Source organism: Amblyomma americanum, chromosome 1 (genome assembly GCF_052857255.1).
Source record: "Amblyomma americanum isolate KBUSLIRL-KWMA chromosome 1, ASM5285725v1, whole genome shotgun sequence".
Taxonomy (NCBI): domain Eukaryota; kingdom Metazoa; phylum Arthropoda; class Arachnida; order Ixodida; family Ixodidae; genus Amblyomma; species Amblyomma americanum.
Window position 1 is genome coordinate 129,675,897 of NC_135497.1, and position 19,635 is coordinate 129,695,531.

Genomic DNA, 19,635 nt, shown 5'->3' on the forward strand with positions numbered 1-19,635 from the left:
ACGATGTCGTTAATGTAAATGATAAACAAGAGTGGCCCAAGCACTGAGCCCTGAGGGACGCCAGAGTCAACAAAAACAGTTTGAGAGGAATGTTCCCCAAAAGAGACATATTGCTGACGGTTATTCAAATATGCTGAAATCCAATTAATGATTTTGTTATCTCCGAGTGTGCTATTAATTTTGGAAAGCAGCTTTTTGTGAGAGACCTTATCAAATGCTTTGGCGAAATCCATAAAAATGGCATCTGTTTGGCTACCATTGTTAATAGCTTTCGCAAAATCGTGTATAGTCTGAACTAATTGGGTACAAGTAGAATAACCTTTCCGGAATCCGTGTTGGAAATTTGTAATAAAATTGTGTTGTTCAAGAAAATGGGAAATGTGGGTGTGTATTATGTGTTCCATAATTTTGCAAGCTGTCGATGTTAATGAAATCGGTCGGTAATTATTAATGTACTGTTTGTTTCCATTTTTATGAAGTGGTTGGACTCTGGCCGTCCTCCAGTCGCTCGGAACCTGTCCTTCGTTTAGAGACCTAGAAAAAATTATAAACAAATACTTGGACACCCATTCTGCATACCTCGTTAGGAATGCATTGGGTATTTTATCAGGCCCAAGGGATTTTTTTACGTTAAGATTCAAAAGCATTTTAGTTATACCCTGTTCACTGATGACAAGATCAGGCATCGGAGGTAAGCATGTTTCGAACACAAGTTGTATGCCATTATCATTAGTAAAAACGGATTTGAAGTATTCGTTAAAGGCGGTTGATATTACTTTTCCGTCATGTGTTAATGTGCCATTGATTTCAAATGCATGGGAATCCCTAGATACTGGTGAGATTGTACGCCAAAATTTTTCAGGTGAGCTAGTTATAAAATTAGGCAACAAATCGCCAAAATAATTTTCTTTATCAAGTGCTACTTGTCCTCGTAGTTGACGTGACAGAGCGGAAATTTTATCCAGCAGGCCTTCAGGATGGACAACTGCTTGCCTTTTCTTTTTCAACTTTTTTAATTTTCTGCGCATTTGTATTGAAGTGCGGGAAATCCAGGGATTGCCACGTTTTGTCTTTTTAACAATGATTGGCACAAAACGGCTAATACACATCGTAACCAGATCCTTGAAAGAAATCCACAGATCGTCTATATTTGCGGTAGACCTCGAAAAGCTACCAAAATGAAAGGATAAGGTATCGATTATTGATGTGTCATCAGCGTGTGAGAAGTTGGGAAAACATGACTGCTTTGGATGCCTGTCAATAGCGGCATCAGATAAGGTAAGGAACACGGCCTGGTGATCGGAGATTCCTGGGATTATTTCGCATTTTGTTTTAGTACTAATAGATCCGCTTACGAAGAAAAGGTCCAGTATAGATTTAGCGCTGTCGTGTACCCTGGTGTACTCGTCAACAAGTTGGGATAAATCAAATGCCAATGCTATGTCCAACATGGCATCACCTGTTTTGTCGTTATGGTTTTTGAGGGACATCGTGCGCCAGTCAATATTAGGCAGATTAAAGTCGCCAGCTAGAATTATCCGATCGCCAGGTTTTAAATATGTGTTCATGTAAGTTTTTAAATCATTTAAAACCGATATGGAAGAAGAAGGGGGCCTGCACAACACACCTATAATGTACCTGATTGTACCACAATATGTTTTACTGAAAATGCACTCCAGATTAGGCACGTCAGGCATCCTTAAAACTCGTAATGATTTCTTGTATATCATACAGACGCCGCCACTTCCAGTACGGTCTTTCCGGAGTACATTGTAACCAGTAGGCACGAATTCACTGTCGAAAATTGCATCATGTAACCATGTTTCGGTTAGCACAGCAATGTTTGAATTGTTAGTAAAAAGGAGCCCTTCAAGCTCGGTTACTTTATTGATTACACTTCTGCAGTTAATGTTTAAGATTTTCAAGGATGTAGGATCATGCTTTTTCTGTCAGTTATTTTTCTTATTGACTTGACCAATCTGACACGCTCTCCTTTCTGGGCATCCCAAACAAACATAACACTATCAATGCTAACTTTATCAAAGACCAGCTTTACCTTAGCGCCATTTGCTTTTTCTTCCGCTGCGCTGTCCCACAAAAGTTTACGCAAGTCACGCACGCGCTTTGAGAAGTCTTCCGAGATAGAGTACGACGATCCTTTTAGTTTGTAGGCTGCTTGTAAAATGGATGCCTTTTCCCGATAGTCAAGAAATTTTATGATAACCGGTCTAGATTTGTCACTGGATTGACGCCCAAGCCTATGAAGTCTTTCTATACCTGTAGGTGTTATACCTATCTTCTTTATTATTATGTCGTCTTTCACTTTGTTTTCAAGTTCTTCAAGCGTCTCGTTTTCTGACTCTTCTAAACCGTAAATTATGAGATTATTGCGACGGCTTCTGTTTTCTAAGTCGTCCACCTTATTCATCAGAAAAGACAACTGGCTGTCAAAATCTGCTATTGTTTTTTCTATTACGCTTACTTGTTTTGTCAGCGTGCCTAGCTTGGACAACTGCTGTTCAATGCCATCTATTCTGTTGTTTAGTGTAACCATTTGCTCTTTTATTTCATTCTGACCGTCGATTATTCCTTCAATAGTTCCTTGCAAATATATGACATATTATATATATGACATTGCAAATATATATGACAGGAAACCGTCAGGAAACCGCTGTTTTCCTCATCAGGTGCTTGCTAGCTTTTCTTCTGTGTTTCAGACGTCTTTTGCCGTAGTCGGCGCAGTGCGTCGTTACCTAAAACTCCCGAGTTCACCCGCGCTGCCCACTGAGCATGTGATTCAAGTGAGCCCGGGAGTGTCCGGGGGGAAACGTGCCGGGAGGGTAATGGAAGAGGGGGAATTGAAGGGGAGCACAGCTATCGGTATCACTGCTTCTCCCGGAGAAACGCAAAAAGTCTGATTCACGGCACACCTATAGGCGTAATTACACACGCACCGCTGTTGAGATGCTGGTGGAGGCTTGGCCAAGTTCACTACGCGGCGTCGAAAAAGTCGCATGCAGTTCACGTCGCCCAGACGAGAGGAGTTTGCGAGGGATAACGAATAAAGGATAGGGATAAGGGTAATTGGGAATGTGCCCAGTTGCCCACCCCGCACGTGTGTAGGGGAAGAAAGCGGGGGAATATAGTTAATCGCTGAGAGGAGCTTGTGGCAGGTTTTCCGAAGGCTATACGCACGTGAATGGAATTGCACATGAATGCCACTACTCTTAGATTCTAACGTACCTGGAAGCTTTTCTTGCCACCGAAAAGCTCAACATTGACAGATATTTCAGTGCGAAAAAATATTTCCGTGGTAAAGTTTGCGGACAGTTAAGACGAGTTAATTAAATAACGGTATAATCGAACAGTCTTCTATTGCTACTTTCCTGGTTTGAAAACGCGAAGGAATCGGCTATACTACTTCTGAGATCCAGCTTTCTTATCTTGACCTGCTACTTGCACGATCGACGTTTATCCGCGGTAGGGCCTCGGCGTTGTATGTCGTCTCCGAAAGCTCCCGCTTTAACCTTCGGTGAAATAATGTAATCCAGCTGAATGGTCACTCTGCAGAAAGGTGCGTAACACGCGCACTGTAACGTCTAGCACGAGTCCGTGCTGTGTATTTATGAGGCGTACCTTGCATGTATGCTCTCCAAATACCCAATTTTGAGGTCCATGAGACACCTGAAGACAGCATTGCTCATGAAACATCTTGAGACTATTGAATTGCACTATCCTAGATCCACCTCATGCATGTTCGTGGTTGTTTCATACTGCAGGATGCCTCATTGGCCATAACCGTGCGGAAAGAACGCAGGTATTTTAAGCAATTGCTGCAACGGCTTGGGTGATTAAACAAGCAAAAGAAAAAGTTTGAATTCTAGTTACTGAAACAGACAGAATCGCGATTTAAACTCTTATTCCCTAACGTAAAGCTTTTGTGCGCTTTCGCAAGAGAGCAGACATCAGAAGTTGCTAAATTCTGTACACTCCAAATGTTGGCACATATAAAGTGAACAAAACTGACACAATGAGCTGTAATGTGCGTGAGTTTCATGTCGGCCATATAGTGTGAAAGTTTTGCGGATAAAAAAAAAAACGTCGCGTCACAAGATGAAATAAGAGCTGTAAACTTCGCTATTTTAAGGAGTGCTAAGAGGGGCAGTTTCTACTTATGTTGTTATAGATCTGCACACTTGTAAAATGTATGAATATTTGCTAATTCCGCAGTCTCCGGCAATTTTTAGGAACAGAAACTTGGGGCCTTATATAAAAATTTGCGCTTTTAGCAGCCACATGAGTTTATGAGCTCTTCCCCCTCCCCCCTTCACAATCGAAATTTGACCCAACAGCAGCTACAGTAAACGACTCAGTTTTCACAAAGCTTATTGTCAAACAAAATTGGGATATCCAAGCGCTATGCTTTCATATGACCAGTTTCGCTGAGGTACTCGCTCGAAGGTTCTCATGTTATGACAATCCAGTGTCATAACGCCTACAGTGTTAACACGCCTACAGTAATGTAAAAGCACGCGAGCGAAGAAGCAGCAAATGCGCAAGCGTACAGCGAGGGCGCACGTGGAACGTCTGGCTGACCACTGCTAGACTTACGAAGTTCGCTTTTTTTTTTAATAAGAATTTATTGGGTGCTCCGTTTTACTTTCGGGGCACCTGCACGTTCGTAGAATATCCTCCAAAGTGTAGTCAGTTTTGGTCGCGTTCGTGCCTTCAGATCCACGGATATGTGAATAAACTGTGTTGCGCACACAGGGTTAATCGCGCTGGCTTGCAAGTATGTCTTGGCATCGGCCATATCCTATATTTTGCGCGACAGCCTACACAACTCGTTTAGTCGAAAAACCGTCTTATTATTTTAGAGGAGAAACAGCGCAATAAAACACGGACACACGAAGAACGGACGCACATCAGCGCTCGTGTGTGTCCGTTCTTCGTGTGTCCGTGTTTTATTGCGCTGTTTCTCCCCTAAAATGCATTACCAACTAGCCCGGAACCTTGCTCTTCTGAAAAACCGTCGCCGTCGTAGTAGTAGTCGGCACCGCACGTCGGAAATATTCCTTCCCTTACCGGCGCGGTTCGGGTGTCCGCCGAGATATGCGAGGCAGGCGCCACTTCCTTTCCTTAAAACCAATGTTCATTTCATTTTCTTTCTCTTACGGAGCGGTTCGGGTGTCCACCGAGATATGTGAGACAAGCGTCATTTCCATAAACTGATCCGGAGTTCCCGGGTTCGAACCCGACCGCGGCGGCTGCGTTTTTATGGAGGAAAAACGCTAAGGTGCCCGTGTGCTGTGCGATGTCAGTGCACGTTAAAGATCCCCAGGTGGTCGAAATTATTCCGGAGCCCTCCACTACGGCACCTCTTCTTTCCTTCTTTCACAACCTCTTTTATCGCTTCCCTTACGGCGCGGTTCAGGTGTCCAACGATATATGAGACAGATACTGTGCCATTTCCTTTCCCCAGTTATATAAATTAACTGCTTAACGAGAAAGGCGTCGCGCCGAACGGGCGATGGCGTTCCGTGGACCCCTTGGCAAAGCTGCAACACGCTGTCGCGTCCCACTCGAAGCTTAAGCGTCCTCCAATTTTTTTTTTCCGTGCTTTAGGCCGTTACTGTTGAGGTCGTTAGGCTGCAGCAGTTCTGTGAAGCTGGCTGGGACAAAAACAGATTTTTTTTTTGCGACCAGCTTTTTCAGAAGCTGCAGTCATTATGATAAACGCAAGTGTCCGCGAATTATTTGCACATTTCTGCAGAGGAGGAATCACGAAAAACTGAACCAGCGAAAAATAAATATTACGCCATTAACTGCACGTGTAATTCTGACTCATTTGGACAGGAATGCCAGAGACGCTTTCACGCTCGCTGCAAAGTGTACTACACCCTAATGAACAGAGGCTTATTGTTTTGTCTCAGTGAGGAACGTGGCCAGAGGGCGGAATTCTACCGCGGGTTCACTGTAGCTGATCCGCGCCATCCAAACTCCGTAAGCGGGTGAAACAGGGCGCGAAGAGCTGCAGCTGCTTTATAGCTGCCTAGGGTACCAACATGTTAGCGAGATTCTCTACAGTTGCTGCTCGCGAGCTCTAGAGTATGGCGTCGCTGCACGTGCCCTTCGCGCGGTCGGCACGAGGCGTTCTGTAGGCGGACGGATTTGTTTGACCGGCAGAGATGGGCGCACATCGGAGCCAGTATGCGTCTCACGTCCGTTGCATTAGCCGAGCACCCATAGTTCCCTCACTGCCATGTGCCAAGCGGTCCGAGTTGGGGGCTTTTTCATGGCGCCGTTCCAACTTCAGGGTTCCGTTTTATCACTGGTCTGTTATGCGCTCCTAATGATAAATTTTGGTTTGGCATAATAGCTAGGTTTGGCAAGGCTTGGTGAAAGGCTCTTTTCTCAAGCATTTCACCCCAGAAAAGCCGAGAATCAAGCCGGGGGACATCTTGTAGCCATTAGAAAATCGGTGGGTACCCGGCGGCAGTGGGGATTGAACTCAGCACCTCCTGAATGCAGGGCATGGGTTCGAACCCGACCGCGGCGGCTGCGTTTTTATGGAGGCAAAACGCTAAAGCGCCCGTGCGCTGTGCGATGTCAGTGCACGTTGAAGATTCCCAGGTGGTCGGAATTATTACGGAGCCCTCCACTACGGCCTCTCTTCCTTTCTTCTTTCACTCTCTCCTTTATCCCTTCCCTTACGACGCGGTTCAGGTGTCCAACGATATACAAGACAGATACTGCGCCATTTCCTTTCCCCAAAAACCAATTATTATTATTAAACATTCGAGATAAATCTGCGTCATTGAATGGTATGTCTGAAGTGCCTTCTCCCGCCTGGAAGACAGATACAAAGGCTGCGTTGATGATGAAACGGTAAATTGCACATTTCTGAAATACTGTATCATATATGCAAGGCAAAGAACAGTATCTGAAAATATAAATAATACACGGGCATAGAGTGCACAGGTCTCTCCGCAAGGAGAGGCAAAATTCATGGTAGTACCCACTCATGTCTTCTGGGCAGCAGGGAACAATACAGCAGAAAATTGGCACCCCTTTTGACCCTCCCCCTCTGCATATGCCTATGTACACAGGAAGCATCCTTTGTTACACTGATATCACTAGCCTGTGGCAAGGTTTAGCTTTAATGTTTCTATTTTTGCCTCAAGTTGTTTCAGATTGCAAAAGGTGACTGGAAGTTTCTAATAGCAGTAAAGACACTACATTTGTAGAAGGCATCCCATTTGCACCAATGAAATGATAACACAAGACTAGTTAACTAATTAAACTTGCATGTGCAGTGCATTTACCAAGGTTGAAGTAAAATAAGTCTGCATATGTAGCCTGCAGAAACTGCAGGAGCCATGAGCCGACCATGAGCAAAGAGCAAAATTGTTCAGAAAATACCATGATGGCTGAAAATACCAGTACGTCAAGAGAGCATAAAACAGCATTCACCAGATGCTCTTGCATGCAACCAAAGTTGCCAGTCTCATGAAGGAATTGCCATGGAAAACTCCGTATATCAGCATTTCATCTTGAGAATACAGCCATTACACTCTACATTTACTGCAAACAAGGAATTATTCAGAGGGTTAAACCAGGAACAATTAGATGCTAGTTGATGGCGTACACCTTAACAACCGATGATTTGCTGACAAAGCCATGCTAAACAAAGCCGAAACTGCAGCACCCGACTGCAAACATAAACAAACAAGCGCAGTGCAATGGTAGGCTTCAGAATTAATGTAAAACTAATGTAATGTTCAATGATCTGGTGAAGGAACAAGAGTTAACGATGAATAGTGGGATACTGCAAGTAATGAGGGAGTATATGCAGTGAGGCTAAGTAGTGGCAGAAATCAGCAGAATAAATGTGGGCTGGAGTGTGTTTAGCACGTGCCCTCAACCTATGAACAGCAGCTTATCAATATCCCTTCAAAGGAAAGTGCATAATCAATGTACCCAGCCAGGTCCATTACGTAAGCAATCCATCCTGGGATGACTCAAAACTGTGGGACCGAACCCTTTAAGGGTAATGAAAAAGCTCAACGACGAAGGATAGTGCAGCGGTGCAAGGAGAAAAATGCAGCTGAACAATATAGCAGTGTGGATAAGTGAACAATTAAGAGTTAATGATCACCTAGCTGAAATCAAGTGGAGAAAATAAATTTGGGTAGGATATGCAATGCACAGGGCAGGTAACTGGTAGACTGTAGGATAACAAAAAGGGTATCAAGCAAGGAAGGCAAACGTAGCTGGAAGCAGCATACGAAAGATACGTGCACATGACACACAACCAAATGAGGTTAGCAAATTAGCTAGGATAGGTTTGCCACTGATGACACAGGACAGGGCTATTCAGAAGTCGAAGGACGGGTCTTGGTCCTGCACTGGACTTGACCTGGCTGATGATAGCTTCACATGCAACATGTTGACCGGACACAGAAAGGCTGCCACATGGACATCAGCGCCATGGCCACAGGTGAAGTTTTATTCCTCGAGAATGTTGACTTACTGGCAGTATCCGTTGAACATTACAATGTTGCTAAGTAGCTAGGAATGCCTACACTGAAAAGAAAATGACAAAAGAGCAAAGATCCCTTTTATTGCGATCAAGGCACTTCGACATGGTCACGGAGTGAGGTGTCATAATTTGACACGTGCGAACACAAATGTCATTGATATAACCACACTATACACCATCTTTTAAAGTCTTCCTTCTTTTACAACTATCCCTGGATAGCACAACAAACAAATAATATATAAAATAAAAGGTCGAATTCAGTTCCACCCTGTTCATACTGGGCTGGCTATACTTTTTTTGATAAATTTAGTGCCTACTCTCCATTTCAGTGCAAATCCTTTCACTATGAAGCAAAAGAAAATCAGCTGTCCAGCCACTGTTTTACTTCATGTGGGGTAGACAGCTAAGAGATTATTTAGTAAATTAGTCTAAAAGAGCAATTCTGGCTTCCCATTGGCATACATCACATCATTAGTGAGAGAATTTGCAACTAACATTGTGAATAGACTATGCCAAGCAACTACACTGATGCTGTCAAAATAAAGCAAGTGAAAATGAGCGTTCAAGGCCTGGTAGAACAAACGTTCTATCATGGAAGTCATTTGAACATGCAAGTATGCTTAGTGTTTGCCTCTAGTGGCGTAGTAGACATTTTTAACCTGGTTATAGACTTTTTTCTGCTCCTAATCAAAAATGGCCAATGGCCTTCCAAAAACACATCTGGAATGAAATGGAATGTAAGTGTAACTGCACTTTTGGAAGCTCTAATTGGCCCTTTATGACTGGGCTGAGCACATCTTAGCTGTGCAGTCTTTCTTCAGAAATACAAACAGTGCAAAGACATGCAAAAGAGCAACAGGCTGCATTGAACAGACATCGAAATGTTAAAAGCTTTCAAATCTTTACTTTCCTGAAAACTGTGTCTGCTGGCAGCTTTCTCCCCTATGGTTCTGCTTACTGAAACCTTATGAAATGTGATGCATACAGGGACTTACGTTTTTATGTGCCGGATTTTAAGAAATTCCTGTGCACAATATACTCGCCTAATTGAGAACAAACACTGCTCACAAGGTAGAATATTATTGCCTAAGTTGTTTGAGATCTAAATAAACATTGGTACTCGCCTCTATTTAGTGTAATTAGCGAGAAACTGTTTTTCAGCTACGAGTAGAGCTTTTGCAGACTCGAACCAAGCAGCCCGTCTCAGAGGCTGCGCCATCTGCCGGACGGCGAGGCAAACGACGTCGGCTCGGCGGTTGCGAGAAGCGCGTTCTCTTCGAAGGTCAGGTTCGTCTGCCCACCGGAATTAATCTCACAAGGAACATCACTGCTTCTGCTAGTAAATACCGCACCGAAAATGTGACAACAGCACTGCACACACTAAAACTGACAAGTCGTCGCTCGTGAGTTGCATGTTCATGATTCGGCAGATGGCGCAGCCTGTGAGACCGGCTGCTTGGTTCGCGTCTGCAAAAACTGCACTCATAGCTGAAAACAGTTTCCGCTAATTCCACCAAATGCAGGCAAGTACCGATGTTTATTTAGATCTCAAACAACTTAGGCAATAATATTATACATTGTGAGCGGTGTTTGCTCTCGATTAGGCCAGTATTTTGCGCACAGGAATTTTTATAAATCCGGCAAATAAAAACGTAAGTCCCTGTACTTGTGAAAGCATGCATCAAAAATTACTCTCCAGATGTCATGTGGTGGAAACCAGCATCAGTTCTGATATAAATGTACCAAAACAGGCCGTGTTACCAACAAAACATTTTTCAGGGCCACCAAATGTCTAATAACAGAATTAAGAAAAAAAAAGGAAGGCTGAAAAATGCAGAGCTTGAGCAACCTTTACAGATATATAGCATTGCTCCAATTCCCAATGTACTTGAAGCACCACACTACCTACAGAACAACATTAAGGCGAGAGTCCAGAATTTGTTTAGTTGCAGATAAGCTCGGTGGTCTCTGAAAAATGTTAATAGTTGACTTTGTTTAGTGCTGACTTAAAATATCTTATAAAACTCCTCTTTCTTGCTGCCATTTATACAGTTAGCAGACAGGCTATTGTATCAATGGTGGTCACTCAAACAATTTCAATAGGCAAGCACAGGATAGTTACGTGGATCTGGGCTGGCTTGAGGTTGAGGATAAACTGTCCTTTAGAGATCCTATTATATCGCTGCAGTTTCTCAGATGAGTGCACATGCCTAATTTTAGAAGCCTTCCACATTCAGGAAAGTGGTGATGCATGCTCATGAGTCCGATATATTATTTTGCATCAGAAAGAAACCTTTTATCAAGGTAACTTCTCGCAATACCCATGGCATGATGCCAGACCCCACAAGTCAGCAGTCGTTCAAGAGATCCCTCAGTTCTGGGTCCAAACCTTCGATGCTAAAGGAAAAGCACAGCGAGATGAAGATGAAAAGAAAATGACAGGAGTGGCATTAGACAACAGAATGTACCATGGACTAGAGAACAATTGTGAAGTAATGATCTCATAGCTAATATCAAGGGTGGAGGAATGAGTGTGCACACCTATTTCAGAAGCCTTCCATATTCAAAGAATATATGAAGATGCACGCATTAAATTTCCCATAATGAGCTCACTATTCCAGAATTCTTTTCCTTGTTGGGTACAAAGAACTCTGCAGCTTGCAAGAATAAACGTGTCGTTGTTAGTTTAGAATTGCTGTCTGGTCGCTTTCTCTATGTTCTGTCATTTGCGCCGTTTTCATGCTTCTACTCATGAACTAACCAGCTAGAATAAGCACTTTTCTTTAGACCCTTTGCATTCAAGTAGACCAAAGATCCACATTTTCAGACATCAATTACGACCTCAGGGCAGTTTAAGTGCTTTACCAAAGGAGAGTATCTCAAGAATGAAGAGACTACAAACATTTCATGCTTTGAATCCTTCAGTCTTCTGCAGCTTCTTTTTTGGATGTAACAAATGCCCTTAGGCTTCGTTTAAGGTAACTTCTTTTGAATTTTACTGGCAGGTACAAGAAATGGAACATACACAAGTACTTATGAAGATCCTTTTTTTGTTTTATTTCGACTAAGCTACTTAACATATGCCAGACCAACTCGGACAAGTTCTTTCTAAGCATCACATTTGTTAAGCCTTAAAACTCTTCCACAACTAAACAAAATAAAAAAGTAAAAGCACAATGTAACACATACACACTCTCACGTGCCTTTCCACGTATCCCTATATTTTCCCAAGACACACTGGTACAGAGAACAGGTGATGGGCATGTTATACACAGGGTTGAGCTATGCAACGCCAGGCAAAAAGAGTACCTGGCTTCCGCTACTTTCAGTTCCTGCTGCTGAGAAGTGGCAGCAGTAGCAAAAGTCACATGTGCCAGCCTTTTCGAACCAGCCAAGTTGAGCTGCAAGTATGTACACAGCTTAGCGCAGGTGGTTTGTTACTGACCACTGCTGCTTTTTGAAGTAAATTTCATCACTATTAAGCACATCATAAACGAGTTCTTCCCAGACTCGCATTAAAATTGTATTCTTCCACAGTCTTGTATGTACACAATATTCATTGTCATGCCAAAGTAAAAGTAGAGCTTCTATTTGCACCAACATTCAGTACAATAAGAGTAAGCAGTGACCAATGCTTTCACAGCTGTAAATAGAATTTTCGCCCCATGAAGGCACGTTATCCTCATAAAAATAGATCCAGATCATACTGAATGCTACTGCCCCTCATAACCGGCTTGGGCAGTTAAACTAGCTGCCCGTTATGCGTAACAACAAAACATAATGAAGAGGTTGCAAAGAAGTGAAAAGAAAATCAGCCAAGGAGTTGGAGTTGCTCTCTTGGAATGACCTATCAACAACTGTACAAAATATGCTATTACCATACAGCATAATTAGCATTTTCTGCTCAAAGAAAAAGATTGTTTCCTGAGCAAAACCTAACTTCAAATGGTTTTCAGCACATGAATTGATTCGGGCACGTAACACAATTGCTTGATCCAGTCTCTCCACAATAAAATGGTATAAAAAACCACTGACTAACCAAGTCATGCAAATGTTTGCAGGCATATTTTCACAAAAAGTTCAGCTTGCATGATTAAAACATAACTAAGAAGCATTTCATTCAGTGAAGTGAGCAAAGATATAAAACCCAACTGAAATAGCCCTTCTCCTTAACTTTTACTAAGGATGACTGGAAGTATGGAAAAAAAAACTGAGTTTAGAACACTGCATCTAGAGCAGTACTCAGCAGTAAATTACACAGAGTACTCACTACAAGGAGGAAAGTTGGCAATGAGCAATAAAAGTACAGAAATGCATTGTAGTACCACTCTAAACATTTAAGCTATTGCTGGTCCCTCAATATATTTACACACTCATGCAAATACATTTTATATACAGAACAGAAATAAATTTTCTGTGACAGTACACTATTTGCCTTAACAGCACAGGACGGGAGGGAGAAACACGCACATACATACGAGCGCAACACAGGACAGGAGGGAGCATGTTTCTTCCTCCCGTCCTGTGTTATTCTGCGCAAAGTTTTTTAAATATGTCGCTACACCAACTGGCCCAACGTTCTACCCTATTAGGCATTGTTTAGTTTGATAAGTCAGTCTCTTGTTTCTTTTACACCACTGAACAACCGAAAGGACACTTCACTGACCTATCACCACTCACCTGACCGTACTGCATGTAACTAAATGAAAGTTACACATGACAGTACTATGTGCATTGAATTTGGCCACTCCACATAGTGTCTCATAAAGCATGAATAAGAGGCCTTTATATACATGTTGAATAAATAGCATTAAAATCATGGCAGAGCATGCTGCCCAGGCTAGTAGACGATTGTGCTTGCACAGCTTTAAGAACGCCGAACAAAAATCAAGGCATTTACACAAAAGCTGCAAATGCAGCTTGCAAAGTATTATTGCATGACATCCGTTACAAAGGCAACCCCTTGCTGGATTATACCAACAAGGACACAAGTGCATCAAGGAACTTGCCCCGGTCCTGTTTGTAAACTAGAACAGCTGGCGAGCAAAAGAAGTCAGCCTGATATGTGCAGTGGGTCATTGTGCTAGCTTGCTCAAAAGCCCGGCCAAAAAAGTTCTTTGTCGAGTCTTCAGAGAGTGGTGGGATGCCAACAACAAGTGTGTAAGCCCCATCATCTGCATAATCTGCTGCTAGAACAAGGGGTAGGCATGCAAAGCGGCGGCTCTTTGTGTTGGCTGCATATGCCTGCAGGGCGCACTGGGCCAGCCGGAAGAGGGCGCTTGGCCTTCCAAAGTGGCGGCTGTGTTGGGCACCTTCCTGCACAGTGCCATACAGGAAGGGCCCTGCACAGATAATGCTTCCCAGGTCCATAAATGAATGAACCTGCTGCATGGTGGCCACCAAACACTCCTTGGCCAGCTGGATGCCATGGCGCAGTAGCTCTGTGTTGGACCATGAGAGAGCGTCTAGTGTGCTAAAGAAGCTTGTTGTAACGTCCTCTACGGGAGACTCTAGCAAAGCCATGAGACCATAGGCAGTGTCTGAGGCAAAGAAGTGGTCCCGATAACCAGATTTGCCAGTGAAGCACGCAAAAAGCAGATTATCAAGCCCATACTTTTCGGCCATGTTACACATCCACTCCTTCACATTGTTCTTGAGGCTGATGTCCATTGAAGCATACTGCTGCTTGCACTGCAGCAGTGGAAGACCAAGTTCTGCAAGAAACTCCTGTAGTTTTCTGTTGCCTTTCTGGGTCCAGAGCTTAAATTTGCAGAAGATGTTTGGACTGTTTCGCAGACTCTCCATGAGGGACCAGTGTGTATACAAAGGCAAAGCGAGCTCTTGGTCAAATGATATCTGAACTGCATTGGATGCTAAGGGGTCCAATCTTGCAGCAATGTTATTCATTTGGTGAGAGACACGTGCCTGGAGATCACCAGCTTCAAGCACATACCTGTAGAGAAAAAAAAGAAAAGGAAGCAACGGGTTCAGTAACTCTCTTCCCAAAAGTAATTACTTCTTTCTTTCTGCCATTGAAACTATTTGAACAACACTGCGCAAATAGTTCCAACCAACAGCAGTTAATTTGATCGTTTGATAAGCTAGTAAGGCACAAAGATGACAGCCAGAAAGTAAAAACGTGGGATTTCTCATTGCTGTGCCTCGTTTTCCCGTGTTTTGTGGAACTCACCTTTCAACGAGCCCTGCCAATGAAAACGAAACGGGGGATAGGCCAGTCACAGTGACTATGGCGCTGTGGTATAGAGCACGTATTTGCAAGATTAATTAAAATGCGGCCGCTTAACCGAAACAGTACTGCATGTAAGTTACAGCTAAGTATACTACTGTAGATGCAAAAAGCCAAACGCGAAAACACCAGTGCAGTACCCAAGCCCAACTGCTGCACTTATACAATCAAAAATTTACAAACAAAGAATGATGAGATTTAAATCTTTTCTTTTTTGCTTAAACGTGTCAAAAAACAAAAAAACATCCACCGTACTTATCTCGCACATCTATTACTTCACGTAGAGGCTCGACAATAAACTGCTACAGCACTATATAGCAAAAGGGTATGCCGCTGCAATATATGCGATCTACATACCGATTGTGCTCAATTTTTCCAGCGATGTATTGCTCCGACTGTCCGACGATAGCCCACCACAGAATCTCCGGTGTGTCTCGGTCCATCCGCGAACTCACTTCGAACATAGTAACAGCAGCCGCCTGACCGTGATAACTGAACTCGGTGTACTCAAAGAGAAGCTTTTTGCGCCGCTCCTCCCACTGCCGTCGCTCCCTCCGTTTATCGGCGACTTCTTCGATGGACATGTCGTCCTCATCGTCCTCTTCTTCATCCTCTCTGAAAAGGTCATCGTAGTCGGGCACCCCCTCTTCCGCACACTTCGGCATGAGGAGACGGACTTGGCTTGTGTTGTAAATGTTGTGGATATGCACTGGTCGATTGCTGTCGGCTATGTAGAAAATCACATCGTCGTCCTCGGGTTTGCACTCTTCAATTATATCCCACGTAGCGCCGCAGTTGAGCAAGATGACGTTCTTGATCCCTTCACCGTGGTCGCGGTAGGCTGCTGCAACGGCCGTTTTCTTCGATACCGGCACTAATGTGTAGAGTGCATTGTCCGAGTGAAACAACTGTTGTAGAATACGGCACGCTGCTACGGCATCTACATCTGTAGCGATTATTACTAACGCTCTGCTTTTGATCACTTCTAGGTAAAAATCTGTAGGAAGGTCCGACACGTACATTGTTCGTTCAAATCACGAGCGCGCAAAAAAAATCGTTACGCACCTCTCCGGCACCCTGCAGGCAACTGAAGAAGGGGTTAATAATTTCTTACAGCACGCAACTACCGACCGAATCCGTTTTAAGTGCCGTTTCAGCAAACGGCCGTCTGCATCCGGCACGACGGCATCCGCCACGCACTTCGGTTTTGGCGGGATACGCGACCGACGCGCCGACGCGACAAGCATGTGGAAAGGGCAAGAATGCGGGAGAGGGACGTTGCGCGGTCGCAGCGCCTGGTGTGACCACTTTGGCAGTTAGTCGTACGGAAAAACTCCACCAGCAGCTGCGGCGGCGGTGGCGGCGGCAACGGCGTACTATGTATTCTTGTCGCTGCGCTCTTTTTGCGAATAGTACGCGAGTAAAAAAAGAAAAAAAATGCTTGGGTCAGGGCCACATGCTTCCGCAAACAGCTTTATTAGACTGGAAATATATATTTGCTCTCTGAAGTCTCTGGCCTGAGGTTGGAATAGTAGGGAGGGCTGATAGCTCAATCTGGTGGCTTAGTGCTCGGGTTATTTTTCGCTGCAAATTGTGCAGAGAAGGATCGTTTCAGTCTTGGCTACTCGTCGCATTTACGAAGTTAATGTCTAGTAAAACTTCTAATCACAGATGGCGCGTATGTATGAATGAACGAATATATATGAGCTAGCCTTGAAAAAGTCATGGCGTGTTTGCGATGGAGAAAGTGCGAGTGGTTTGGCCACTGTTGTCTAGATACATACTTTATATTTTCGTCAGTGGTAACCACTGCTAACGTCAGTAAACTTGCCAGGATAATTAGAACAGCGTGATTTTGTGGCGACCTCCGAAAGAATACCATGCGAAGATGCCGGATTTAAAGGGACGCTTAGACAACTACATCCAATTATTTTTCTCGCTGAAAAAAATCATTCTCTGGCTCTTTCTGGCTATACTGACGTTTGTCCCGCAGCAAAAGATGCATTTATCGATGACGAAACGGTATATAAAAACCTTCCTGCCAGTCGTTTCACACTCGTGTCATCCTTGTTGAAAAGGACGCGTTGCCACCGTTCTGAAGTGAGTGTCAGTGTAGACTAGCCTCTAGAATCCGCGCGGAAAAATGTGTCGACGCATCTGTTCTGCTCACGAAATCGGCCGGTAAAGGCTGCGCCTGTATTTCGTTTTTTAGTCTTTTATGGCTTATAACAACTCCATTTTCAGTGAGTGTTGTCTGTTTGTAATTAGAAGTTTGTATACCCTGTCGATGCGTGCCAACTTCTATTTATCCTCATTGACCTTCTAAGAGTCTTTCATTCCACCCCCCCCCCCCCCCACCTCCCGCCTGCACACATAAGTCTGGCAAATCTCCAAGCTGCATCTCGCACAGTTTCGCATTTCCTCCTCTGTCATTGATGAGAGTGGACTCCTAAATTTAAGACTGAATCTCGTTCTTAAACGGACCCTGTGGCATTCAGGTACTTTCAAACACTGGTTTATTTGTCTTTATTTTTTTTTGTTTCTTTCAGAGTACTCGTGAACTCGGAGTAAACCTTGCAGCGGGCTGGTGCGGTCCATAACGGGACTGACCGTTCTTCAAACACAGCGGACCGTCACCGTGCGTCATACTCATCGCCATGTTATGTATATAATGTGGGAAGCGCACCGTTATCGACACGTGATTTTGACTGCTTTTTACTAGAGAAAACATCGTGCAGGAAAGGTTGAACTGCAAATGCTTGATTTTGTCTTCGCTAACCGATCATTCCAGCTATCTACTCAAAAAAACAACATTGTTATCTGTAAAACATGAAACGTGCCTGTTTAAAAAATTGTCCGGCTTTCTTGTTTATCCCTTCTGTTCGATTGTGGTTAAAACTTTTGTTCTTCTTGTCTTCTGTGATACACTGCCATCACTACACTATCTTTAGGACAAAAAAGAAAAGTGCGTTTTCGTAAAATACCGCCGTTGGTGTTTGTGTTAAACACATCATCGCGTTCCAGTGTTTGCTATTTCCTCAGCCTGCCAAACTGCAGTAGCCACTTCACTGCCCTTAGCTCAGAGGATGACTTAAAAGTATTGTCAAGCATCCTTTTCTCTGCACTTCCTCAAATGTGCACGAGAGGCAATAAAAAAAAAGGTAGTTCCTTTCGTCAAGACGACTGCGCCTTTTTATGCAACGTAATCCTTCTTATTACCATTTTATTCCTCCTTGCACGTTACGTCTTTTGCAGGGTTCGACGTTCGGGTGTGCAGCGAACGTAAGCGCGAGCTCTCGCTAGGAACTGTGTGACTTGCAGCTGTTTCAGGCGTCTTCTTCTTTAGCATTGTTCTAACTTCAAGCGCAGGTTGCTTAGGGTATAGCGTCGTACGCATAGTTTCGTGTGTCTGAAAACAGCGTCCTGAGATGTACCCTTTACTTAATGCCGGAATTTTCCACTATCTCTAGGAGAGAAAAGAGTCTGATTCACTGCCACCAGCGAATTGATCAACCAATTGGTTACTATCGTTCTGACTCGTGGCAACTGAGAGAGCAATGCGTTTCGTCCTCGTGCAGTCAAAGACTTTTCTTTGTCGCTTTCCTTTCGGGAAATACTCGAGCTATTTTGAACGGGAAAGCCTACATCTTGTTAACGCGCACTCCGTAGTGTTGTAGATCTCGGAACGCATTCGAATTCATCTCATGGGTCGCTTAGAGTGGACGGCAGTGGACTTATTAGCCTGAAGCTTGCGGGTGAGCGTAATGAAGGATTTTCTCCAAGCGGAAAAGTTTCAACGGTGGTCCCTGCTGCTGTCACCGTTTTCGCAGCATGAGACCAAGCTTTTCGCCGGTGGTGTACCCAGAGAGTGGTGAGGGTACGGGAAGGAAACGACGTTCTTTGGCTCCGCAAAACACCCCAGCAACTAGACGATGTGATCGTGGTTGTAAAAGGAGCGCACGTGCCTGCTTTATTGTAGTGCCTCTTTTGTGGACGGCGCTGCGCCAGGAGATGCGTAGCCTTTATCAGATATTTCTCCCCTCACCCTCCCCGCCTTCTTTCTCTCTGCCTGCTAAACTTGCCGTGGCTTCCATTTGTCAATGGCTGCCTAACTGGGTGCTGGCCACCTGTATTGCAGGCTTCCGAGCTGATCTGGTCCCCGTGCGACACACCTGTAGGGGACTAAAAATAACAATAGAGATTGAAGAGTTAGGGATGAAATTTCCGCTGAGGACCCTTTAGAGAAGCCCATGTACACGCTTCCTGTAGAGCTGCAGCTGTTACGGTTTACGTGGTGAAGCCGCCACGTGTTGCTGATATTCTCCAAATATAAGTTACCGGGAGCTTCCGCTCAAAAATGCAGATGCACATTGACATGTTCCCCCCCCCCTTTTTTTTTTACCAGAACACGCTCGTGCTGGCACTCCTACAACTACGAACTCTTAAGTGATCATGGCGAGGTTCCTATAGCTTGCCTTCTTGCGTTACTCTTGGCCTAGCAGAAAAAAAAAATCAGGTCTGCAATACTGCTGTAATACCGAGTGAATGGTGTAGCACGGTGGAGCATAGACGGAAAAATAACGAGGAGATTGTATTAGAAAATACAAATGTCTCCGCACAATCTTCTGCCGTCCTGACAGGGTGGTGATAACGATTGCAACAAGGGGAAAGGCGGACATAAAGACCGGAAGTCGTACGGTGCGCGGCTAGTGTACCTTTCTAAGCGATAAAATTCAGGCCATAAATTGCAGCCCAGTTCACAGAAGTCTCTCGCATTGGCCCGTGCTGCCGAGTTGTTGCTAAGGGACAGAAATTAGCACCCGCAATTATCTCGGCACTGCGGGCT

General features: G+C 44.2%; 2 protein-coding genes across 6 annotated transcripts in view; one reads left to right on the forward strand and one right to left on the reverse strand.

Moving 5' to 3' along the window:
• Nucleotides 1–19,188, forward strand: part of LOC144113671 (uncharacterized) — a 46,846-nt gene extending 27,658 nt beyond the window's left edge. For all 5 annotated transcript variants that reach the window (XM_077646897.1, XM_077646898.1, XM_077646901.1 and 2 more), the window contains one exon: nt 17,339–19,188. In XM_077646897.1, the coding sequence (XP_077503023.1) occupies nt 17,339–17,349 (11 nt within the window). In that variant the 3' untranslated portion in view covers nt 17,350–19,188. The remainder of the gene's footprint in view (nt 1–17,338) is intronic.
• Nucleotides 11,578–16,006, reverse strand: Cdc45 (cell division cycle protein 45). Its single transcript, XM_077646886.1, has 2 exons — nt 15,147–16,006; nt 11,578–14,495 (listed from the first exon to the last, which is right to left on the reverse strand). Exons 1-2 carry the CDS (start codon nt 15,809–15,811, stop codon nt 13,514–13,516), a joined length of 1,647 nt encoding a protein of 548 aa, XP_077503012.1. The 5' UTR covers nt 15,812–16,006; the 3' UTR covers nt 11,578–13,513.
• Nucleotides 19,189–19,635: the final 447 nt, after the last annotated feature.

Excerpts from the sequence above, each read along its gene's own strand:
- Cdc45 (XM_077646886.1), bottom strand. The coding sequence starts at position 15,811 with ATGTACGTGTCGGACCTTCCTACAGATTTTTACCTAGAAGTGATCAAA. Across the intron at positions 14,496-15,146 it reads GGAAAAATTGAGCACAATCG|GTATGTGCTTGAAGCTGGTG; the intron begins GTATGTAGATCG and ends TTTTCTCTACAG.